This window comes from Lontra canadensis, unplaced genomic scaffold, assembly GCF_010015895.1.
Source record: "Lontra canadensis isolate GAN:19392208 unplaced genomic scaffold, GSC_riverotter_1.0 scaffold107, whole genome shotgun sequence".
In the NCBI taxonomy this organism is placed as follows: domain Eukaryota; kingdom Metazoa; phylum Chordata; class Mammalia; order Carnivora; family Mustelidae; genus Lontra; species Lontra canadensis.
In genome coordinates this window covers 1314093-1338529 of record NW_022631101.1, presented here as the reverse complement: position 1 = coordinate 1338529, position 24437 = coordinate 1314093, and the positions used below count along the sequence as shown (strand labels likewise).

The 24437-nt window shown below is 62.7% G+C and overlaps 3 protein-coding genes across 4 annotated transcripts; 2 read left to right on the top strand and 1 right to left on the bottom strand.

The window, feature by feature from the left end:
- Nucleotides 1-1571: 1571 nt before the first annotated feature.
- BLOC1S3 (biogenesis of lysosomal organelles complex 1 subunit 3) lies at nt 1572-3232 on the bottom strand. The gene is made up of 2 exons (XM_032839263.1): nt 3129-3232; nt 1572-2655 (listed from the first exon to the last, which is right to left on the bottom strand). The coding sequence occupies exon 2, from the start codon at nt 2644-2646 to the stop codon at nt 2047-2049; it is 600 nt and encodes a 199-aa protein (XP_032695154.1). The 5' UTR covers nt 2647-2655; nt 3129-3232; the 3' UTR covers nt 1572-2046.
- A 381-nt stretch (nt 3233-3613) lies between these two features.
- TRAPPC6A (trafficking protein particle complex 6A) lies at nt 3614-13800 on the top strand. The gene is made up of 6 exons (XM_032839257.1): nt 3614-3753; nt 11429-11496; nt 11703-11820; nt 12537-12620; nt 12817-12910; nt 13690-13800. The coding sequence occupies exons 1-6, from the start codon at nt 3670-3672 to the stop codon at nt 13719-13721; spliced, it is 480 nt and encodes a 159-aa protein (XP_032695148.1). The 5' UTR covers nt 3614-3669; the 3' UTR covers nt 13722-13800.
- A 2142-nt stretch (nt 13801-15942) lies between these two features.
- NKPD1 (NTPase KAP family P-loop domain containing 1) lies at nt 15943-23803 on the top strand. 2 transcript variants are annotated; one of them, XM_032839219.1, is made up of 5 exons: nt 15943-16145; nt 16896-17013; nt 17905-18345; nt 20602-20733; nt 21852-23803. In XM_032839219.1, the coding sequence occupies exons 2-5, from the start codon at nt 16914-16916 to the stop codon at nt 23693-23695; spliced, it is 2517 nt and encodes an 838-aa protein (XP_032695110.1). In that variant the 5' UTR covers nt 15943-16145; nt 16896-16913; the 3' UTR covers nt 23696-23803. The 2 variants fall into 2 exon arrangements, with proteins under 2 accessions (XP_032695110.1, XP_032695112.1); XM_032839221.1 differs by lacking the exon at nt 17905-18345 and having other exon boundaries at nt 21852-23800.
- The last annotated feature ends 634 nt before the right edge of the window (nt 23804-24437 follow it).

Here is a 24437-nt window from a genome sequence, read left to right as displayed (position 1 = left end):
CCCGAATTGGGCTCTCTGTTCAGCAGGCAGCCTACTTCCCTTCCTCTCTCTCTGCCTACTTGTGATCTCTCTGTCAAAAAAAAAAAAAAAAAAAAAAAAAAACCCCGCCCCCTCCTGGCCTCTGCTGGGAACACCACTCCCCCCACCTGCTTGCCACCCCTGCCCTCCTGCTCTCTCCAACAGAACACGGCCACCTTCTTCTGTTAAATAGGTTATGCTCCCTTCTGACTCAGGGGCTTTGCACATGCTGTCCCCCCCCTTCCCCCTCCCTGGAAACTCTTCTCCACTCAATCCAGTTTCACCTGTTTACAGCATCAGGGCTCAGCTCAAACTCACACATCACTTCCTTGGCAAAGCCACGTGTCCTCCCCCCATCTGCCCAGACAAGGTCAGAGAGATCTCGGCTCTGCCCTCACACAACTCTTCAGGGCACCCAACATGGTGCCAGAAAAATCACAGCTCAAGTGTACACTGCAATTATGAAAACTACCCATTTATTTAGGAGACTATTTTATTAATGTCTGTCTCCCCCAGTGGGCTGTAAGCTCTGTGAGGGCCTGGGCTGGCTGCTGGACCCCCCCAGTACCTAGCACAGGACAAGGCGCAGAGCAAATGCTCGGTAACTGTGTGCTGAGTTAACAGAATGTGAGTAAATGCAGAACCCAGGCAAAAAAAACTAGGGGGTCCCGATTTCCCGGCTAAAGCCTTACCTTTAATAGGCCCGGTATGAGAGATCTCCCAGGGCCCCCATTCTCAGAGAAATCTTCAACAAACCTACCCTGCTTAGGTGGGGAGACAAGACAAATATCCATAGCAGTAAGTGTTTTGAGTTTTAATGAGACGGCATAGAGCACCCTTCTTTACTTCTCTATTGGGGGAGGGGGGGGCCTCAGATCTCAGCTTTGGGTTGGGATTACAAAGTGCGGGAGGCAGATAAATGTGAATGGGACTTGGGGGCCAGGGCTGGGGACAGAAGAGAGGGCAGAGAGTCTGCTAACCCCAGACCCTGAGCTGAGCCAGAAATCCAAGTCCCTGTAGCCTCCAGCTGCCAACCTTGGGAACAGACACTGTGTGCATGGTCCTTATCTGCCAATCGGGGTCAGAAAGCACCAAGAAGATCCATCAGGCCCTGAGTGCCTGAAGAGTGCCATTGCCAGCCTGGAGAGTCAAGAGAAGACCCATGTTGCATCTAGAACTTGGGACACAAAATGCCACCTTGGCTAGGAGGGTGGGGACGACATAACAATTTGGTCTAGTGGGAACTGCTGAAGGTGCTCTCTTGGGTCTGGAAAATTGGGAGGACTCCCTTGGGAGTCCTTCTACCTTCTACCTGATGAAGGAAACCATGGGTGGGTGTCGTAAAGCTCAGCATCCGGTACGTAGTATAAGCAGAAGGAGGAAGGCAAAAGACACAAAACTGATCCTAAAGCTACAGCTGGACTCAGGAAAGGGGATGGGGCCCAGGAGAAGAACTAAGCCCAGGGACTGTAAGCGAGGAGACAGCAGAACCAGGACCAGGAGATGGAACATGGGCCAAGGCCCGCCAAGGCCCAGCCGGTGGTGGAGGGCGGGGGTAGGGGGGTTCAAAATTTCAGAGTTGCGGCTAGGACCAGAGGCAGAGCCAAGGGAGTGAAGGAGGATGCACCAGATTCTGGGGCTCCTGCAGGAAGCAAGAACCGGCCCCTGAGCAGAACCCAAAGTCAAGAAAGGCAGAGCACAAAGAAAGGTGAGACCCCACGACGCAGAAAGATCAAGAACTACTGGTTACCAGGGGCTGGAGCCAAGCCTCAGGGACAGGCTTGGAACCAGGGAACAGACAGGGCCAAGGGCTGGGGGTTGGAACCAGATGCTAAAGTCAGGGTAGAACCGCACAATATTACCACTCCCATCCCGTACCCCCCACCACGCGGCATTATCCAGGGGGCGAGGCTTGCCCGGAGGGTGACAGCAAGATGCGCAGGGGAGCTACACATGGTACAGGACCAGGTCCCAGAGGCCTTGAGGACTACCCCCAGGGCGCAGTGTCAGGCGGGTAGTGGCTTCCTGCTAGGCCCTCTGTCCCGGGTCTTGCTCAGGTTCGGTCCCCGGAACGCCGCGGATGTCGGGCAGCAGGCGGCAGCCGGCCACGATGTCCAGCCGCTCGGCCAGCGCGCAGAGGTCTCCCCGAGCCAGGCGCACGCTGTGGGCCGCAGCCAACCCTGCCGCCTGGGCGGCCGCGAGCCTACTGGCCAGGGCGGCCACGTCGCGACCAGCGCGACGGTACACGCCGCTCACCGCGGCCGCCACGTCGTGATCCAGCCGCGCCTGGCTCTCGGCCAGCCGAAGCTGCAGCAGCGAACGCGCAGGGGCCGGCGCTGGGGTCTCCTCCGCGCCCCAAGCCTCCCCGGCCGTATCCCGCTGCACCACCAGCGCAGGCAGGTCCCCCGGCGCGGCGGTCGGCTCCGGCTCCGAGTCCGAGTCGGTTTCCGCGGCTTCCCCGGCCACCCGCAGTCCCGTGGGGCGGCCGCGCGTCGGGCCCAAGGGGCCCAGGTACAGCTCCTCCTCCGACGAGGACGCAGAGAGCTCCGAGTCCGTCTCGGCCGCCTCCCCGGGCACCACCGTCTCGGGCCTCCGCGGCGGCCTTCGCCGACGACCCTGGGACGCCATGGCGCCGAACTAGGGAGAAGAGGGGCGAAGGGACCGCATGAGAGGCGTCTGGCGGTGGTTAAAAGGCGCAGGTTCCGGATTCCCAACCCCTTCACTGACTGGCCGAGCGCTTTGGGGCCATCTGCGTTCCCTGCCTGGGCCCCAGCTTCCTCTTCTGCAAACGGGCTCATCATCCCCGCTGCCAAACATAATGGACCCGCCACCCTTTCTGTGCACTGACGGGGAAACTGAGGACCAGAAAGATGCAGGCTCCGAGGCCGGAGCTCCCAGAAGCCCAACCCCATCTCTTTCCGATTCTGCCTCCCAGCAGAGGCCGCACCCTCCACACCGTCCTCCGAGCGCGGGTCAGATCCGGAAGCACACGGGCTCCCCAGCTGCTCAGGGACCAGCGCCAGGGTCATAGGAAGGGTGACAGCCCCGCTGGACTCCGGGGAGGGTGCACGAGCGGGGGCGCGGGGGCGCGGTATGACCGAACACCTTACCTGGTTACCGAAGCTCCGAGCCTGCAGGATCCGCAGCGTAGCCGAAGCGCGCTGTCTCTACCGAAGTAGGAGCGGGCACGGCGGCCAAACACGTGAGCCGCTCCAGGAAAGCAAGCCCCCAAAACCAGCTGTGTGGTTGGGGGGGAAGGGGGGGGTAGTGAAGAGTCACGTGAGTATAGGTAGGACCAATAGGAAAGCATCTGGGCGGGTGCTTCCGGATTCTGCTGCTCGGCGAGTGGACGAATAGAAATTTTGAAAAGCGAGCGATTCGGCCAATGGAAACGCTCGGCAACCCGGAAATAGACGGGAGACGAAGGAGAAGGGCGGAGATGCTGTCACGTGTGGCCAATGAAAAGAGGCCCTCCTTCTAAGCCTCCAGGCTTCACGCGCGCACCATGTGAGCTCGGTAGGCGGGGCTAGCTTGAAGCACCAATGGAGGCGGGGGCGGGCGGGCTCGCACCTGGTGCAGGAGGCGGGGCTTGCCCAGCCAGGCCAATGAGAGCGCGAAGCGCTGGACGGTCGTTGGGCGCGAGGCTGGCGCATGGCGGACGCGGCGCTGTTCGAGTTTCTGCATACCGAGATGGTGGCGGAGCTGTGCGCGCACCACTCCGACCCTGGCCCTGGGGTGAGCGCCGGGCCCCGGGGGGATGGAGAAGCGGGCCGCGGCGGAAAGGGCGGATCGAGGCCCTGGGGAGCGCCGAGGGGGGGTCAACGACCCGGGTCGAGCCCCGCCCCCGCCTCCGCCTCGCTGGGCGCAGGCTCGCTCCTCCGTGAAGTGAGCGAGGCAGCTCCGGCTAAAGCTTACCTCAAGGCCTAGCACAGAGTCAGCAGGCAGTAATTATGATAATGACTACTGTTGGACGTGTACCAAAGACTTACTGCCTGGGTTGAATCCCGCCTGCTCCACTAACTAGGTGTGGGAGCCAGTGACTCAATCCCCTGCGTGCCTCAGTTTCCTCATTATTAAATGGGCATTATAACAGCACCTCAGCCTGAGAGAGGGACATGTACTCTTCCAACAAACACTTATTAGGCGCCTATTGTATTCCAGGCACTGTTTCCCTGTCCTTGCGAAACTTATAGGAGAGTCAAACAAAAATACGCCACTACCTAGTGAGAAGTTCCCTAGAGAAAACTTGCATAGAGGAGCGCCTGGGTAGTTCAATCCATCTCGCCTCTGCCTTTGGCTCAGGTCATGATCCCAGGGTCCTGGAGTCAATTCCCACTTTGGGCTCCCTGCTCAGCGGGCAGCCTACTTCCCCCTCTGCCGCTCCTGGGTATGCTTGTGCTCTCTGCTTGTGCTCTCTCACTCACTCTCTTTCAAGTAAATAAATAAAATCTAAAAAAAAAAAAAAAAACTTAAAAAAAACTTTTCATAGAGTCATGAAAAGAATAGGGATGGTGGAGGAAAGCCTTCCAAGGAACAGACTGTAGGAAGTTAGCCCTGTGGTTAAGGCAGGGTGGGGGTGAGTGGAGCACATTCCAGAAAGAAAGGAACAAGAGGTGCAAAGCCGGGAGGTAGTAGCGTGCTTGGCATTTTGGAAGTTGGTTCTTCTGTGGAATAAAATGACTCAAACTTTAAGGCCCTTAGGGTGATGTCAAAGAACCTGGGAGCTCCTGTTACAAAATCTGTTACCAAAAAGAAAGGGTGGGGGAGAGAGTAAGGTGCTTGAGAAGTGATTGCTGTGATCAGTTTTATTTTCGTTATTATTCTTAGCATGATCATCGTCATCCATATGCAGGACATTTTACCTCGCTTAGGTTTTCTGGTTTAGGAGCCCCAAGGAGGGTGTTGGTTCTCAACAGTTTCCAGTTCATTCATTCCTTCCGCACACTTCATCTCTAACCTACCAAGTGTCAGGCCCTGTGGTAGGCTCTGGGAATTCCTCAGTGACACCTACAAAACTCCCGGCCCTCCTGGGGTTGCGGGGGGTGGGGTGGCACTAAGATAAATGAATAAAGTCTAGTATGTTGAGGAAATGCCATGAGAAAGATAGAGCATGGGATAGGGAGTGCCCATTGGCCTGTGTGTTGGGGGGGTGCTGGTTTGCAGTGTTGAGGTACCCCATCCAGCCTGGTTTTTAAGCCAGAAATTCCGGTATCCCCGACATCAGCCTTTTCTCTCTCACCAGCAGCCCCCAAGCGGGCCCTGCCCATTCTCTTAAAACGTGTGTGCCACTTCTCCCCACCCCTGCCCTGGAGTCCAGGCCTCTCTTTGCCCCTGTACCAGCCTCCTCCCTCCTCCCTCAGCTCATTTCACCTGCTGTATCTTCACTGCATTCACATGGATTAATCCTTTGGACCTTGGCTCAAAGCCTTCCTTGGGGAAGCCTTCCCGGAGGCCCCAGCTCAAATCAGGTGTCCTTGGGACGTTCTTACAGCCCCTTCCCATGTGTCCTTGGCAGCCCTATCATGCCCAAGTATGTATCTAAATTATGGGTCCACATGAGCCTTCGATTCACATCCGTCCTCCCCCCACCATCCAGACCGTGCACCGTGTAGGCTCGGACAAGGTCTGCATTGATCACCACACAGTAGGTCTTGTGCACACAGTAGGTCCTCAGCATGGGTTTGTTGAAGTGGACGCAGCCCCCTTCAGTGGAAAGCTTGGGGTGGGGTTTGTGACGATAAGAGTGCCTACCACAAATGAATGTTTCCTGTGCACGCTCCTGGGCTTCCCACTCCCGATTTTCATTTGATCTTCCTCCTAACCCACAGAGGTCAGCACAATCCTCCCCGCTTTGTAGGCTTCAAAGCTTGAGAAACCGAGGCTTTGATGGACAGGAGTGCTGGCTCTCAAGTGGCAGAGTCAGGAATGCAACCAGGCCTCCCACCTCCAAAGCCCGCGCTGTAAACTTGGGCCCCTTCCCTGGCACTCTCCGGGAGCATTTTAATGGGTTTCTGTTGTCAAGCAAGTGTGGGAAGTGCCACGTTACTCAGCCGTGCTCACCATGGGCTTTCAAAGCATACAAACGGGCCCAGGACCCAGCTGCCCCTGGGAGTCCCATGCTGGGGTCCTGCCCCAGAGCTCCCCAGTGCTTCCGGGGTGCAGCCAGGGGCGAGGTCCGCAGCAGCTCCCCCCACGTGCCTGCCACCTGGGAGCCCCATTTTCAGGGCCATATCAGGAGCACTGCTGTTCAGAGCACCCGGGTGGCCCATTCGGTTGAGTATCTGCCTTCAGCTTAGGTCATGGTCATGATCCCAAGGTCCTGGGATCGAGCCCCGCATCAGGCTCTCTGCTCAGCAGGGAGCCTGGTTCCTCCTCTCTCTCCCTGCCTCTCTGCCTACTTGTGATCTCTGTCTGTCAAATAAATAAATAAAATCTTTTTTAAAAAAGAGAGAGAGAGAGAACTGCTGTTTGCTTAGCCCTGTCTCTTCCACTCCTGGTCCCTCCTCTCTCTTCCTTTTTCTGTTCCTTCTCTTTGGTCCAACAGGTCTCCTGTCTGAACCGAATGCAGGCCTCCTATTGGGTACTTCTGGTGTCCCCAGCACCGTATTCTGTTGGATTTAGTCCTCTGAATGGACTTGCAAGGTAGACACTACTGTCCCATTTTACAGAGGGTGTCCTTCCCTGCAGGGGTGGGGGGCAGGGGCGAGAATCCGAGGGGAACATCAGGATGCAGGCTTCGGGCTCTGAAGCTTGCCTGTGGCTTCTTGTCTACCCCCCCACACACTAGCTGCCAAGTTCCTTGAGCACAGGCATGGTGGCTCGTTCCTCTGTCCCCAGAGCACACATGACCAGGAGTCTTGGAGATTTCCATGTCCTGCCTGGTGGTCATCTGTGGCTGCTGAAAGGATTTTTCTGGACGGTTACAGGTGGAGGGCAAGACTAGCCAGAGGAGTCAGGAGGTCAAAGGGACTCTGTTATCTCAGCAGGAAAACCCCAGGGAGGAGCGGGCAGTGGTTTCTCCACCTCAGCAGCTTTAAAGATAAGGAAACCCGAGGAGTTCATTCCTCCGCAGAGCCGAGAGTGTCAGTCAGCTATGACCGGGAGCTCTGGCAGGCAGCCCGGGAACAGACCTGCTGGGGCCGGACCTTCCCCGACCCAAGCCCAGCTGGTGCCTCTGCCAGCCTGGGCAGCTGTCAGGTGCAGCCCCCAGCCTCATCAAGAGCCAGAGGAACCCCCCGTCCCAGTTCCTGGCAGAGTGGATCCCCAGGACAGAGCCCTGGAGAGGACGCCATGCACTTGAGGCCAGGGAGCCATGGGAGCTCGGGCTCTGTCCCTAGAGGAGCCATGGAAGGTTTAAGCTGAGGGCCGCGGGGTGCAAACCTACTTTCCAGAACGGCCTCCCAGGCCATGCGAATGAGCCTGAAGGGACATGTGGCAGGCAGGCTGCGGCAGGGGCCCGGGGCCCAGGCAGGTGCTCAGCCTGGGGTGGGAGGAATCAAGTCTGGGGGTGCTTTGGTAGTGTTGGGGAGGAAGGCAAGACCTGGGGGTGTCTGGGACCACCTGGGTGGATGCAGGAGGTGAGTCCAGGCCCACAGGGTGGGCGGCATGCTCATTCTTACTCGTTCACTCTCCACGCTTCTGGGGCCATGCGCCTGGGGAAATGAGGACGTCCCCTCTCCCCATGCTCCTCTTAAGGCAGGAGCCCAGGCAGCTCGTCCCACAGGCCCCCCAGCTGGGCCTGCACAGACCGCTGAGGGCCAGGGCAGTGGAAGAGACCGGAAGGAGCCTGGCACGCCGCCCCCCCCAGTACTGGATGCTCTTTGCAAGTCCAGGGCTCGGTTTGCTTGTTTCCCTGTCGTTGTTGTCATCGTCCTCCTCCTCCTCCTCCTCCTCCTCCTCCTCCTCCTCCTCCTCAGGGCTTGGGCCTCCCTACAGGGAGCACCCTCTTCTCTTACTGTCTCTGTGATCCTTCTTCCACACGATTCCAACGCATCTTCTTGGCCCTCGGATGAGCATTGGACGGCCTGGGTCCCTTCCATAGGACTTAGAACTTCTGTGCCAGTGTGACAGCCTGGGAGGCCTCATCCCCCTTACAGATGTGTCTGTCCACTCCCTTTGTTATTTTCACTACTGTACATCCCATTTCCCAGGGCTGCCCCTGTGGCTGCCGGTTCCTCCCAGCTGGGGGGCCACTAGGAGGGCCTTCTGGAAGCGGCTTCCCTCTGTTCCTACATCTCGTTTCCTTTCAGTGGGCTGTTGTGCAAACTCATTTGATGTTGGGAGGGAGGGTGGTGGGAGCCCAGAACCGCTCTGGCTCTGGCTCTGGCTCTGGGCCGGGCAGGGAGGAGGAGAGTCCCGCCCAGGCTTCGTGAGAATGATAAGCCTCTAATCCCTGAAGAGCTTTTGTAGGGACTGGGGGAGGCAGGCGGGGATAGAGCCTTGGGGCTTCCCCTCCCTTCCTCCTCCACCCTTTCCCCTGTCACCTGCTCATCCTCCGCCCCTCCCTTTTCTTCTGTTCGTCCCCATTGCCTGGATCTTTCCAGTTCAGCACCTACTGCCCTGGCCTCTCACGTGGCTGGAGTCCGGCAGTGCCACGACTGTTGCCCAGTGTGGGTCACGCCACCTTTGTGAGGTAGGGCCTGCCATCAGACCCATTTCACACATGGGGAAACTGAGGCCCGGGGCCATGAGATAGCTTGCCCAAGGTCAGTAAGCAGCGGAGCCGGCCCTTGAACCCAGGCAGTCTGAAGTTCACCGAAAGGAAACCTTTCCAGACCGCCCCCCACCCCTGGAGTGCCCTGGCCCGGCTGAGGACCCTGCTGAGTCCTGGGCTGTCTGCTGAGGGCTGCTGTCCTGGCTGCGACCCAGGCTTGCGGTGCCACCCCACCCCCTTCCCGCTTTGCCTGCCCCCCACCCCAGGAGCATTCAGACAGGGGCTTTTCTCCTGGCGATGTCCCCACCTGGGCTGAAGCCACTAACACCATTAGTTCCCACGTGGTTGGGGCAGAATGGTGTGCCCTCTCCCACAGCGCCCCCCCCCAGCCTGGTCTGCAACGCCCCCACCCCCATCCCCATCCGTCAACGCTGTCTCCCACCCTCAAGGCCAGAGCGGCGCCCCCACCCTTCTCCCTGCCTCCTTGCCTTGGTACACAGCCTCTGCTGGGAGTTCCCTCCCCTTCCCTGCCCCTTCCTCTGAGAGGCACCCCAGGGACCCCCTCCTGGGGGAGCTGGCTCTGTCCCACTCTGCACTGCCCTATTCCCATCACCTGGGCACCTGTCACCCCCCCCACACCTCAGGCACAGTGGCCAGCCCCCAGGGGCCACCAGGAAATGTCTGTGGAATGAATGAGAGTCTCCACGTGCCAGGCAGTCCTCAAGGACGCAGATGTGCTTGGTCAGAGAGGAGGCGGGCCCTGCCTCTTTGAGGCGCTCACCTCCAGAAGGGAGGGGACACGGGAGTGCGGCCACCCTGCCACCTGGCAGAGAAGGCTAGCTGAGGGCGTGGCAGGCAGCATTCGGGGTGCTGAATAAGTCAGCCCACGGGACAGAGCCCCTCCTTCCTGGGGCTTTCCTCCCGCCCCAGGCTCGTCACCGAGATTGACAGATGCAGAGGCGGTGAGTGACAGGGACAGAAACATTTGCTGAGCCCAGCTGGGAGCACTTGGCCCACATTTAATGCTCACGAGGACACTGGGAGGGAGGCAGCATGGCTAACACTGTCCTCTCTGTCCCAGGGAGGAGGCGGGGGCACAGGGCCCATGTCCCCCTCACTATCTCTCATGCCAGAGGCGTGCCAGCAAGGGACCAGAGGGCTGGCAGGAAGCCAGCAGGAAGCTGTGTCCTCACCAGGTCCAGTCCCCACAGGAGGAGCACGGAATGGCGGGCAAGGGCCTAGGAGCTGGGAAGCCTGGCCGAGAAGAGGGCCACCTTGCTCGAGGACACAGGCAACCTCTGCTTGGGCCTCCGTACTCCCAGCACTTCCTCCCGAGGTGGGCCACAGCCCTGGCCTCCAGCCAGGGGTGTCATCCTGGCCACCCCCTGGCCCCTGCCCATCTAGGTTTGGGAGCCAGCCCTGCCTGGGTTTAAAAGGTGCAAGGTAGTCTCAGGTGCCTGTCACCAAGCTCCTCCAAGCCCAGGTTTCCAGGTGTGAACTATGACCTCCCTTACAGTGTGGTTCAGATTAAGCCAGAAGTTTGTACAAAGCAGCTGGTGTCGGTGCATGCTCAAATCCCCACTTGTCACTTTGTTGGGCTGCTGAGTGGCCCCTGCATGCCGAGGCCATCACTGACGGTGGACGGCCAGCCTCCCCCTCCACAGACGGCCCAGGATGGGGACAGGGGACCTAACCTGGGCCAGAGGAGGGGAGAAGGGCAGCCTCCGGGTGTTGGGAGAGGGCCCCGTGAGTGAGCGGAGAGGTACCTCTCTTGGACTAAGGGAGGCTGTCCCTGGGGGCAGGGCAGAGGGCAGCAGAGGGACAGCTGGGTCCTGGAAGGCCCTCGAGGCCTGCTGAGGAGGCCAGGACAGCGTCTCAGAGCTGGATCTAGCCGGACAGATCCTGTCCACCACTGGTATGGCTGTGCTAATGGCATGTCTGACCCAGAAGGGCTCAGGCCTGGGGACTGCCGCGCCCCCCCCCCCCAGGCTCTGCTGGAGTCTCTTTGAGGAGCAGGAGGCTTCCCTCCCTGTGCTGTCCTAGTGGTTCTGATGCCTCCCCGCTCCGTCCTCTTCAGGACACGCAGAGGAAATAAACACACGACTACTCTCCTTGGGGCTTGCCATCAGCCCTCACGGGTGCCCGGACACCACCTACAGCCCGCCTGCTGTCCCCTCCTCCTGTGGGCCCCTGGCCTGCCTTCCCTGAGCACCGAGGGCGCATCTCCTGGCCCGAGCCCTGTGGGGCCCTCCCAGGGTTCCTGGCTGATGTGTTCAGGCATGACAATCACAATCAATTTTGAGAGCTTCCTGCTGGCCGGGCCAGGGGGGCTGTGCCCCCCCCATGGCTCCTTGCGGCCATACAGGCCCTTCAGCGAGTCACCTGGAGCCCCGGCCCAGGGTGACTGGTGGGCCGCCTACCCACAGGATGCTGTGAGGACTGGAGATGCTCTGATAAGTGGCAGGTGTTCTCAGTGACAAGCATGCTGAGGCTGTGACTGGGAACACCCCCATTTTTCCTGAGGCAAGGGGGCACTGGTCTCTAGAGCTAATGGCATCTGCGGGGGCATTTTGAGGGACTGAAGGCATCCGAAGGCCTGGACCTGCCCTGGAAGGCGCTCCCTCCTGGCTCTCCTCAGCCCCGAGCGGGCAGGGGTGGGCACACTGGTCTTAGAGGACCCTCTGCGGCTGCTATCCCGGGTGGCTCCCGGGTGGAGGTGGCCACGGGCCCCTGAGCCTCTCTTCCCTGAACTTTTAGGGACAGAAGATGAGCCTGTGTGTCCTGGAGGGCATGGGCTTCCGTGTGGGCCAGGCCCTGGGAGAAAGGTGAGAGCCGGCGCCTGCTGCCCTTGGCCAGAGGCAGGCAGGAGCTGAGGTCGAGTCCCTTCCTGGGCCTGGGTGGTGAGGGTGGTGTTGCTCCAGAGGGGACCCCTGCTGGGCTTCCTCCCTCTTCCTCACCCTGGGCTCACCATCCCGGCCCCTCCTGGCCCCACAGCATCGGCCAGGCCCAAGCAGCTGCCCCTGCCCCCCAGGCTGCCCCAGGAGACGCTGGCCTTCAGGGAGGAGCTGGACGTCCTCAAGTTCCTGTGCAAAGACCTGTGGGTGGCCGTGTTCCAAAAGCAGATGGACAGCCTCCGTACCAATCACCAGGTGTGCTGCGTGCGCCCGGGCCCAGCTTCTCGACTGCTGGTGGAACCTGACACCGAGAGGAGGCAGGAGGAGAGCCCCCCCGAGGGAGGGCGCAACAGGCCGGCTGTCCCTGGCGGGTGGTGGGGGGGGGGGGAGTGGGAGTGGCAGGCTGCCCTGAGCCCATTGGCAAGAGCCAGGTTTCCTGATTGGCAATACCACCCCTCTCGGGACCTCTGCCCAGTCTTCTGAGGGAACCCAGGAGGCTGCAATGTGGGGGGTGGGGGTGGTCACAGCTGTTTCTAGAATGTCCACAAGCCTCCCAGGAGGGGCAGCAAGTAGGCTCCCCCATGGTCGGCAGCATCTCTCCAGGCACGACAGTGGGTCTCAAGCTGGTCCGAGTCCCCCTCTAGGTGCCCGTGCTGTGCCAGGCCCGGCCTACAGATTCTCCCCGAAGCCCCAGCCCCGGGAGGAAGGTCCTGGTCTGCTGTTTCCTCCGGAATTCAGGCTGCTAGAGGGCAAGACCCACACACCCCATGGGGGGATCCCTGGCCCAGCTCAGGAAGCCCCTGGGCCCTTCTGGAGCTTGGAAGGATGAGGCCCATGATGATGGGTTCGGAGGCCCGGGTCCTTCTAGACCGCAGCCCCACGGGGCAAGGGGCTCTGGGTCCTGACCTTCTGTCCCCCAGTACAAATGCACAGGCAACCCCAACCCTCACTGGGTTCTTCTCTGTCCCCAGGGGACCTACGTCCTACAGGATAACAGCTTCCCCCTCCTCATCCGGATGGCCTCGGGCCTGCAGTATCTGGAGGAAGCACCCAAGGTATGGAAGGCACTTGGACTTGACCTCCCCCATTTCCTCAGCACCCCTCCCCCGTGAAGGTGGGCCTCTCCCCAGGCCGAGGGGCTGGCCCATGGCCCAGGACCCCAGGGAGGAGCTGCCCCCACCGTGGAGCCCCGGCCTGGGTGTTGGCCTCCCCGCTTCCCTGGGTAACGTGTCTCCCCAACCCCATCCCCAGTTCTTGACCTTCACCTGCGGCCTTCTGCGAGGCACCCTCAGCACCCTGGGCATCAAGAGCCTGGTCACTGCCTCCGTGGCATCCCTGCCCACCTGTGAGTCATCGGGGAGGGGACCTCCCTGTCCTTCCGGTGAAGTGGGGCTCTGGAACTTTCCTCTCCCTGCTCCCCCGGCTCTGGGAGGCGGGGCCAGGCTGCTGAGAGCTTAAGTCAGCCCATCTGCACCCTTGGCCCTGTGATGCCCCCTCTGCACCCCCAGCCTACTTCCCTAGGTGTAGCAGCCCTGGAGCAGAGAACCTCCAAAGGATGAAAAGCTGGTCTAGTGGTTGTGAACGTTATTCTGGGTGGACATGACGGAAGTCAGCCTGCTTGATGCTCGCTGGGGGTCCCTAAAGGGCAGCCAGGGCCCGTGGATTGCAGCCGGCCTGGCGGGGTGTCCTCCTGACTGCCAGGGGCCTCCATCGGACTAGCTGAAGCTTCATACCTCCCTCGGACCATCCTGCCCTCTGCTCTTCCCCACACACACACCCCCGCCCTGAGGTGTCTGTTCCTCTGCTGGTCCCCCTGGCCAACTCAGGGCGGGGGACCTGAGGCCAAGTGGGCAGGACCTGAGCAGCACTGTGCCCCGGAAGCCGGGCTCCTCCCCAGCAGCCTGCATGCTTGACCTTCCTGCTTCTCGTCACCCACACGGTGATAGGATGTGGGCCAGGTGGGCGGGGAGCAGCAACCCCTTGGACCACCCTGAGGTCCAGCCCAAGGCCACCCAGTCTGCTGGTGCGGGGCCGGGAGGCGCAGCTCTGAGCCGCTCTGAGCCGTACTCCCTGCCTCGTCCCCCACATCCCAGCCTCGAGCTGAAGCCCGCCCTTCTCTTCCAGGTAAGTTCCAGGTGGTGATCCAGAAAACCTGAGGAGCGCCCCCACCTGCAGCCCACCCCGCTGAGCCTCACAGCCCCCGCTGGCCCCGGGGACCTCAGAGCCCCACCTTTGGGGGTGCTGGGGGCCTCTGGCTCTAGGGGTGATGGGACAAGTGGGAGGGGGGATGGTGCAGGGGGCCAACCGCTCTAGGGTATCACATGTGCTCCCCAGGCGGGTATCACAGAGAGGTCGGGGTGTCCTGGGAACGAGGTGGCCCAAATTTGGGGCCAGTGTGAAGGGATCCCTACGTTGGGCCCCTTGCTCTGCATGGTAGCTGTCCAATAAAGGTTCTGTGTGTGGAACCAGATGTGAAGTGAAGGTGGGGGGGCCACCCTGAGTGCTGCGGGGGAGGGGCATCTGTGAAGTGACTTTCACAGGTCCTGCAGGGGTTGCGGGGGCAGAGCCCCCCGCGTGGCTCCCCAACCCCTTATTCCTGTCCCTTGCAGGCCCCTTGCTCTTAGGTCTGCCTAAGCCCTGGTGCTCCACCTCCTGCCCTGCACCACTGGTGGGGGAGGGTGGCCCCAGCAGCCCTGCCAGCCTCAACAAGTCTGGGGCCGTCCTGGCCCTCTCCCTGGGGAGCGGGGCTGAGGCCACCCAGAGCTTGGGCAGGGGCAGGCCTGGGGCTACCAGAACCAACAGAGAGGGGGACATGGGCCAGACACCCTGGGAGAAAGAATCTCCTTGCTTAAAACCCCACCGGTGGGTGCGGGCTCCCCATACCTCTAGAGTCCTGTGAAGACAGCCCATCTGGCCCCAGCCCAGAAAGCTGCACCCCACATTTGCTGCCCTCCCCCCAGTCCCCAGACTCCTGCCCCCTCGGAGGCACCCAGTTACCCCCCTCGACCTCTGCTGACCACCACCCCTCTCTGTCTGCGCCCACAGCCCCCGAGGGGGGTCCCCTTAGACAGCTTCTTCCTGCCCTGTGTGTTTCCTTAGGTTCCAACGCACTTCTTGGGTCCCTCCGGGTCTCTCTGCCCAGTACAGAGCCTGGCAGACGTTTCCCCGATGAACTGGTCATTCGGCTAAACTGTGGGCAGGTGGATGGGGGCGCAGAGGGTCGGCCCTATCCTGCCCTCAGGAAGCTCTGGGCTCGTCCTGGAGGTTCCCCCACACACTCAGCCCTCACTCAGACATACTAGTCCTGCGCCCCGCTTGGCGGGACTGCTGCGGGGTGGGAGGGGGTGGGCAGAGTTCCCAGCTGGGGGAGGGCAGGGAGGAAGCCTTCCCAGGTGAAGCAGCTTGAAGACCTGGGGAGGAGAGACGGGACTGGCCCCCAGCAGACGGAAGGATGCTTGGCTCTGGCTGCAGGAGCCAGGGTCTGGTCACCCAGACCCCTAGAGGGACATCTGCTGGCCCCAATGGGGTCCCTTTTCTCTTGTCCCGGGCGCTCTTTGGTGGTAGCCTGTCCCATCCCCACCAGCTCACCCAGCTTCCCTGGCAGTGACTGTTTGCCCCATCATGCCAGCAACTAAAGGGACACGGGTCTGGAGAGCAGACCCCACACCCCACGCACAATGGAAAGACCCTCTTACTTAGCCCTGCCCCTGCTCTCAGTGCTCTGAGAACAATCTGCGAGGTATCCAGGGCCTCACGCGCCCGCTGCACAAACCCCAGCTTCCAGGACGCCCGCTGTGCCTCCACGGGACTGAGACAAGGAACTTCAGCTCTTGGGAACCTCAGTTTCCTCATCTGTAATGGGGCATCACAGCCACCCTGCCGGGTTGTGGTGAGGAAGAGGGGCTAACTAGGGGGCAGGTGCATAAACCATGTGCAGTCCCTGGTAAGCCTTCACCCGCATGCCAGCGTCCTCCTAGGAGAAGCATCTAGAGCCGCCCGGTAAATGGGTCAGTCCGTGCCAGCACACATTAGATGCGGGCGTTCCTAAGTGCCTGGCGCTGTGCTCAGCGGACTCCTCCTGACAACTACGGGACAGTGGTTGTCCCTGGTCCACTCAGCAATGAGGAAGCCGGGGCTCAGAGAGGTGAAGTCACTTGCTTGAAGTCACACAGCTGGGCCCTGGAGGAACTGGCATTCGAACCCAGGATTGTTTTCCTCTCTCAGCCCTGGACTCTTAATCCCTGTGCTGGCTTCCCCCCACCCCCCGCCCCGCCACTGCCCCGAAGTCCCGTGGCCCCGGGGGTGGAGTCTGAGGACACACACCCCCTGCCGGCTGGCCACCTCCCTCCCTTACCTGTGGTACCATGCCCGGGGAGGCAGCCCCCAGTCCTCAAGAGCTGAGTGCGAGCAGGCAGGGCGGACGCTCCAGGGACGATGGGGACGGGGCGGGGACAGGGCGGGCAAACCGGTCGGGCAGCTGGCACCGGCGGGGCCTCTCTCCAGTGGGGCCTGTGCCGGTGAGGCTGGCGCAGCAGCTGGGCAGGGCCGGCGGGGAGCTGGGGCCGAGAGGCTGCCATCAGGTAGGTCCGGGGGACCCCGGGCGAGGGGTGGGCGGGCAGGGGGCCCCAACCCTCACTGAGCCCCAACTCCCCACCTTTTCTCTGCCCCTCAGCGTCGCTTGCCTCCCCCCACCAGCATTCTTCTCTCGCTTCTGCTTTCGACTCTTCACAGTTTCAGCCCGTGCGCCCTGTCTCGCCCTGAGTCTGCTAAGGCTCTACCCCATGTGTCCCATCCTGATTGAATGTGTTCCCCCGGAATTCCCCTCCCCGCTCCCGCCCTCCTTCAGGCCCTAGATGCACCAGCCCCGAAATTTCAGTCACTCGGTGGCGATGGTGGGGGCTCGGGCGCTGGTTACGCGTCCTGTCCTGTGGCGCCAGCCCACACCTCCCACAGCGCACCCCCCAATACCTAGTGGTCCCCTAAGTTTACTCCACCACCCCTGGGCTCCCTGTGTTTCCCCACATCTGCTTGGCACCTCCGTTGTCCAGGCCTCTTGGAAACTCCCAGGGGCTCTCAAACACCCAATCACCAACCTGGGTTAGCCCCCAGCACCCCCATAACCCTTCTCCGTTCTCCCCCATCTAGCTGCGCTGGGGGTCCTGGCCACTCACTTTTACTCTGAAGAGCACCGCCACCCCACCTGGTGACCCAGGACCCCAACATCAGGGACGGGGTCTCTCACCTGTCCCAGGTTACATCCCGGGGGTGGGCTCTATCCGGTCAGCACCCGTGCGGGGCACTGAGTCCATCCTCGCCCTCCTCTGGAGCAGGTCCCCGCCGCCGCCGCCATGCACAAACACTACACCGTCCGCTTCGCCAAGGGCGCCCTGCCCCTTCGGACCCCCACTGAGGGCTACTTCTTGGACCCAGAGTTGGGGCAGCAAAAAGGTAGGGTTTCAGTCCTGGCAGGGAGCGTGGCCTGTGAGTGGGGGGCTGCTGAGGGGATGGTCGAGCAGAAGGGGAACCTCAGGCCCCAGTCGAGAGGAGCTCCCGGCACTCCCCAAATAAAGGGGTCGTGGTGGGGGGCGTGCAGGCCCCAGGGAGCCCGCACGTGTGAGCCCAGATGGGAATGTCAGCAGGGGGCCCACCCAGCCTAGCCTCCCCGCCGCCACATGGGTAAGATGCCCCTACCCCACATCGCCAGGCCTGTGAGGACTTCACCCCAACCTGGGGGGAGCGGTGTGGAGAGAGAGCAAGCTCCCCCAACCACTGAGTGTGTATGAGTGGGGGGACAGTTTCCAGGGGGTGGTGACCACAGGTGCTCCTACTGGGAGGGTGAGGGGTGCGGACAGTTACCTCCCATGGGGCCAGTTCAGCCTCTTGAGGTCCCCGCCTCCCAGGGAAGCCCCTCCTTCCCACCAGCCTTGCCCAGTTCTGGGTACGAGGCCCGCCCCCTTCCGTCCACCCGCCGCCCCGTCCCCTCTTCATGGCCACCTCCCATCACCCCAGACTCCTCTGGACCTACCAGGCCGGTTCCCGATTGGTTCCTTTCTGTCCCCCCAACTGGAGGAACACCCCCCTCAAGGACTCCAAGGCATTTTTCCCACTCCAGCCCCTCACCTGGCTAAGCCCAGGCCTCTGCCCCTCTCCTCTGCAGCCCCAACAGGAGAGCACAGAGACTGCCCCCCAACCCATATCTCCTTATTTTCTCTGATTTCTCCGGGGCCTCTGTGGAGGGACCAGCCCCAGCCTCCCCTTGAAGCCTAGGACCTGGTTCCTGCCAGTGCCCCCCAGGGGTCAGGGACCCAGGCCCAGTCACCCCCACTTCCTTCCTTCCAGGATGCTGTCACCAGTGGTGCCATGACCCAGCGGCCCTTCGCGCCCACGGGCCCTGTCGGCTGCCCCCACAGGTGTGCTGGCAGCTGGCCTACCACAGCCACCGGGGGGGTGTCAGCGGCTGCCGCCAGGGCCCCCAGCCCCCCAGCCTGCAGCAACAGCGGCAGCCCCAGCCCCCGCCTCCCAGCCCCCTGCGGCAGCGGCTCTGCTCCGGTCCAGGGGCCCGGAAGGGGCCACCTGCAACCGCTGCGGCCTCCAGGCAGCCGGCCAACGCCCCCCAGCCGCTCCCCGAGCCCACCATCTCGCCCCCCGCGGCACCTGCCATGGCCAGCAGCGGCCCGGCCCCACGCTCTGCAGCTGGCACCCTCCTGGAGCCCAGCAGACCCCCCGCCGCCCGCCCCCTGCCTGCCCCAGCGGCCTGTGGCCCCTTCACCTACAGCTCTGGTGCTCACCCAGCCTTCCCCTGGGCTCTGTCCCCGCTGCCTCTCTACCTGCCCAGGCCTCTGGCCCCTCGGCCTTCCCTCCTCGCTCTGCTCCCTGTCTGGGAGGGTGCTTGCCCTTGACTCTGGGCCCCCTGGGCAGCTGCCTCTGCTTCACCTGTTGCTTTACCTGTCCAAAGCTGCCAGGCCAGGTGTGTCCCTGGTGCCTCGTCCTGGGCTAGCGGGTGGGTCCGGGCCCAGGCTGTTTCCCTCTGCTGACAGCCTGACTCTGCTTTCTCTCTGCCTGGTCCGCCCTGCCCTGAACCCCCAGTCCAGGGGACCAGAGAGGACTTGGGGCAGGGCGGGTGACAGCAGCAAGCTTGCTGGCCAGCTCGGGGATGGGAGAGAGGGGCAGCGGTGGGGGAGTGGCCTAGGGGCTGGAAAGAACGATGTGGCAAGGGGGAGGGATCTCTTCACTCACTCACTCATTCATTCATTCATTCATCCATCCATCTGTCCCGTGACTAGGTATTGGATGTGTGTGTGTGGGGGGGGGGGGGGGGGGGGGGGGGGGGCTGGGGGCTGCAGGGAGCAGGGCAGCACCTGCTGTCTCCACAGAGCGCTGCGGGGAGGTGGGTGCAGGAAGCCAGAATTTTAGTGTGTCACCCAGTGATAACTACGCTGGGGGCAAACAGCAGCAGAGGTAAGGGCATGACAGGGTTTGCAAATTACATCGGGTCACCAATCAGGCAAGCTGCCGTTAGGGCGACATTTGAGCAAAGTCGTGGCAGGATGGGCCTGCTCCTGGGACCGGGTCCGTGACAAGGTCCGCGTGTGGGGAGGGCCAGATGGGGCCATACCCCGGGGACCCTTGTGAGGGCTGGGGCTTTGGCCCCTGGGGCAAGTGGGAGCCCCGAGGAACGTGAGCTGGCGTGGGATCTAACGGAGCGTGGAGCGTGGGAAGCAGGAGTTGTGGAGGAGAGGTGCTAGTAGCGGGGCGCGGAGCCACATGGCTGGTTTCCAGGTCTGCCTTGAAAGGAGAGCAACCGTTGAACAGGGACTCGGGCTCCAGGTCAGGTGGCCCCTCATCCCTGCAGGCTCTGGGCCCCGCTGCCCATTTTAGACGCAGAAGCAGAGCCCCAGTGAGGTGAGGTCACCCAGCCACCAGGAAGAGTGGGGTCAGAGCTGCCCAGGGGCTACCCCCACTTGGCCGATCTTGCTGGGCCCTCCTGCTGCCCTCCGTGCCTCCAGGCCAGGCCCTGACCCTCCAGGAGGGAGGGATCCCACAGCCCCCCAGGCCCCTGGGGAAGTCAGGTGTATTATCCCCAACACGAACCAGGAGGCTGGCCCAGGGCTGCCCAGAGCTGAGCCCTTCCTTTTTGGTGCCCCAATTCCATTCAAAGAAGTAGCACTTGGTGGGGGGCCCCCGGGGAGGGGGCAGGATGTCCTCAGCTGAGTGGACACTGGGAGGCTTGGTGCGTGGTACAAGGACTTCAACTTGAATTTGCTCCCTAAACAGTCATTGCAGACCATGGCACTGACCAAGGGCCCACCCCAGGCCTGACCCTTTGGCATCCATGCTGCCTGGTGTCTCTGTACCTCCTCTTCATAGGGAGGGACTGAGGCTCTCAGGGCTCATGCAGAAAAGGGGGCATAGCCAGGCCCAAGAGGCAGGTCTGCCTGGGCTCGGGGCGGATGAGAGGCAGTTGGCATGGGGTTCTAGAGAGGGAGTGAGTTCAGGGCCGAGGGATGGACAGGAAGCAGAGAGGAGCCGGGATTGTCCGCCCTGGAGTCAGGCTAGCAACGCAGGCAGGAACTGACATGAGAAACTTCTGGGGCGTGCCAAGAGGCACTTTAAGCATCTGAGGGCTTCGAGTCCCAAGAGAGGCCCATGGGAAATTTCCGGGGGAACCACGGGTTGGAGGTTGAACCTAGTGACCTAGGGCCGGCCTGATCAGCCCAAATCCCTTGGGCCTCTGTGCTGGGGGTCAGTGGGCAGTCTAGCCTCCTAGCGTTGACCTGGTGGATCTGGGGTCAGCTCCTCCTGGAGTGCTCAGAGGGACACGTCAGACCCCAGAGAAGGGAGTTGCGTGACTACTGCCCCAGAAACCTCCATCTGCAGGCCTGACCTGAGTCAGCTGGGGGAGTGGGGCAGAGGGATACCAGCGGAGGGAGGGGCTGAGGGTGGGCTCTGTGGCGGGCGGGCGGGAGGAGGGTGGTGCTTGGCCAGCCTCGCTGACTCAGTTTCCCCTCCTTCCCCCTTCCCCAACCTGGCCCTCAGATATCCTGACAGAAGATGATGTCTACTGCAGCTGTCTGGCCAAGACCCTCTGCCACGTGCCTGTCCCTGTGACCGTGGGTTTCTACGCCCCCTTTGGCTGCCGCCTGCACATGATGCTGGACAAGATCACTGGTGAGGCTCTGTGTGTGCTGGGGGAAGTGGGAGTAAGGGAAACGGAGGCCCTGGTTCCTGCCCAGCTTCAGGCTACCCCCAGTCCCGCTCACTCCCGAGGCCAGCTGGGTCCCAGTCCAGATGCCTGTAAGTCAGTTTTAACCAGGTTCCTCCGGATACCCACAGCCTCTGTCTCCATGTCCCTGCTCATTTCCTCTCTGGCCTCCTGGGCAACAGTCCCATCCCCTCCCCTGCCAGATCCATGCCAAGGAATCACCCAGACCCATCTCTTTTCAGCACTGGCCCAGGGCCTGGTGCCCACAGGAGCCCCAGCAGGTAGAGGTTAACCCATCACACGGGCCGAAAGGTGGCCAGGGTCCAGAGCAGCTCAGACCTGGTTTAAGCTTTGCTCAGACCCCAGCCCGGACTGTGGCCAGAGCACCTACCAAACAAGCCTCCATCTGCTCCTGTGTTGTCACAGAGCAATAAACAGCGTCCCGGGACAAAACTCCTGGTTATAAGGCAAAAGCAAACAGCATTCTGGACCTCCTCCTCCAGTGCTAGGCGTTTCCATTCATTCATTCACTGACCTCAATAGCAGATGGACCCTGCCCCAGCCTCTCGTTGATCTATCCTTCAGACATTCCCCAGCCCTTCCTTGGTGCCCAGGGTACACAGGATGACCAAGAGCCCTGCCCTTCCTGGCCTCACAGGCCAGAGAGGAAGACAAACCTGGCCCCAGAGAGTGATGACCCAACAGTGGGTAAGGTTGGGGTGGGGGAGCCCAGGAGGCACCTGACCCAGCCTGGGGATCAGGGAGGGCTTCCTGGAGGAGGAGGAGCATTAAGCCAGGAAGATCAGACACAGGCTGATCTGGGCAGCAGACTCTGCTGCCCAGCCTTTCGCTTCCTCAGCACCTCGCACGCATGCTTTCCTTCCTTTGAGGCTCCCTCCCTCGCCCCTTCCGGTCCTCTCTCCTCCCGGAGCACTGCTTTTGCCCACCTCGGACCTCGGGCCCGCCCGCAGACCTGCCCCTTCCCCCGCTGCCGCCGGCGCTTCGGTGCCGGCCCCGCCCCGCGCCGCCCCGCCGCACGCTCCGTGCCGCGCGCCCTAACCACCCCCCCCTTCCCTCCCCGCAGCGCTGATGCAGCAGGAGGCGGCCCAGCGGGAGGCAGAGGAGCTGCGGCGCGTGCGGTGGCAGCCGCGGCCCGTGCGCGGCTGGGGCTTCCCGCGGCTGCTCTGGTACCTGGTGTTCCTGCAGCCCGTCATCACCGAGCTGCACCTGCGCCGCAAGAACGTCAAGTTCCTTTTCATCCGCTTCAGCGCCTGGCAGTACGCGGGCACGGACAAGCTGTGGGCCGGCCTGGTGACCACGCTGTGCGAGGGCATCCGCCACCACTACGGCGCGCTGCCCTTCAGCGTGTACTCGGTGCTAGGCAACAAGCCGGCCGCCACGCCGGGCTTCTGCCAGCGCGAGTGGCATTGCCGGCGCCGCGTGTGCCTGGCGCTGCTGGCGCTGCTGGCGGCGCTCAGCCTCGGCGTGGGCCTGCTCTACCTGTCGGTGGGCGCCCGCGCCCCGGGCCATGGCGCCGCGGGCGGCAGCCTGCTGCGGGTGTTCGGCGGCGCGGCCACCACGCTGTCGGGCTCGGGGCTGCTCATGGCCGTGTACTCGGTGGGCAAGCACCTGTTCGTGAGCCAGCGCAAGAAGATCGAGCGGCTGGTGTCGCGCGAGAAGTTCGGCAGCCAGCTGGGCTTCATGTGCGAGGTGAAGAAGGAGGTGGAGCTGCTCACGGACTTCCTGTGCTTCCTGGAGATCTACCAGCGGCGGCGGCTGCGCGTCGTGCTCGAGGTCACCGGGCTGGACACGTGCTACCCGGAGCGCGTGGTGGGCGTGCTCAACGCCATCAACACGCTGCTGTCCGACAGCCACGCGCCCTTCATCTTCATCCTGGTGGTGGACCCCAGCATCCTGGCCGCGTGCCTCGAGAGCGCCGGCTCCATGAAGGGCACGGCGGACAACGGCTACCTCTTCCTCAACCGCACCGTCACGCTGCCCTTCTCCGTGCCCATTATGGGCCGCCGCACCAAGCTGCAGTTCCTGCACGACGCTGTGCAGAGCCGCGACGACCTGCTCTACCGCGAGATGACGCGCAAGCTGCGGCCGGGCGGCGCGGGGGGCGGCGGGGGTGGCAGGGGTGGCCGCGGCGAGGGCGCGCAGCTCCTGGCCGTGGAGACGCAGGCGGCTAGCGAGCGCGCGCAGAGCCGCATAGACGCCCAGGCTGCGCGCCGCATCCAGGAGGCGCTCTTCTGCCTGCACGACGAGCGCGACTGCCTCTATGAGTACGTGCCCGACAACGTGGTGTCCATGCGGCGCATCGTCAACACCGTGCCCATCACCGTGCGCCTGCTGCAGCAGCAGGACGGGGACTTCGCGGGCCCCACGCCGCGACAGGCCGTGGCTTGGGTCGTGCTGGCCAACCAGTGGCCGTGCCGCCTCAGCTGGGTGTTGCAGTGCCTGGAGGACCGGCAGCAGGCGGGGGGTGCGCCCGAGGCCGGAGCGCGCCTCTGGAACGTGTTCTGCGACAACAGCCGCGAGCTGCACTCCATGACCAAGGCGTTGCAGAACGTGCTGGACTTGGACGGTGACCCCGAGCTTTTCGAGCGCTTCCTGGGCTCCGACTTCCCTTTCACCGTGGCCGAGGCACAGACCCTGCTGCGCTGCACCGTGAATCTGGACCACTCCATCCGCCGCCGCATGGGCCTCATCCGGGCGGTCAGTGCGCTCAAGCCGCCCAGCCCGCCCAAGTCCCCTGCTCACGACGGCCCCCACGATGCCGGCGGAGCCAACCATGCCCCCGGAGCCAACCATGCCCCCGGGGTCTTCCGGTCAGGTCAGGGCTCTGGGCATGTGCCAGCGCACACTGGTGAAGCCCACCAGCCCTGGGACCAGGGGCATGGAGGCAAGCCAAGACCCGTGGCCTGAGAACCCCTACAGCCCAGGTGGGCCTTGAAAGAGTACCCCAGGAGCAGCGGGATGGAACCGCTGCTCCATCTGCCCAGACGAGGGGGCAAGGGGGTCTGCAGGGAGGCCAGTGGTGGCCACCCCCCCCCCAACCCCCAGGTGAACCTGTGAGCCACAGAGAGCTGTTTGTGGTTGCAGCGAACAGAGCCAGCATCGGAGAGCTAGCGCCAGAGGACCAGTGAAGAACCCCGGGTTCAAGTGCAATAAATGGAGATGTGAAAGCCCCTGTTGGTCTCCTTGTCCTGGGCTCCCTGGCCTGGCAGGGACTGGGAAGCAGCCCTGCCCCATCCCGCCAAGCCCTGCCACCCCCAGGAAGTCGGGCAGCCTTAGCAGGCGGTCTCATTGCTGGCCTCCCTGGTGGCAGGAGGCATTGCGGGGGTGGTGGGTGAGGCCACTGAGGCAGGGGAAGACGGATGTGCCGGGTTGACTCAGGCAATGGAGAGCGCCTAGGCCTCAGGGGATCTAGGTCCGTGTCCCCACGCCCTGGCCTGCCCCAGTGCAGGCAGGGCAGGAGCTGGCATTTCTGAGGGTGGTGTCCCGGTGACCTCAGCAGGTTGCTCCACTCGAGGGGTGGCTCCGGTCTGGTGTGATGAATTAATTAGGGCTCACTGACAGCTCTGCTCCACGGACCAGGGATGGCCTCCAAGCGGACCCAGGGCGGAGTGCTGGCCTGTGACTTCTGCGGGGGCGGCCAGCTTAGCTG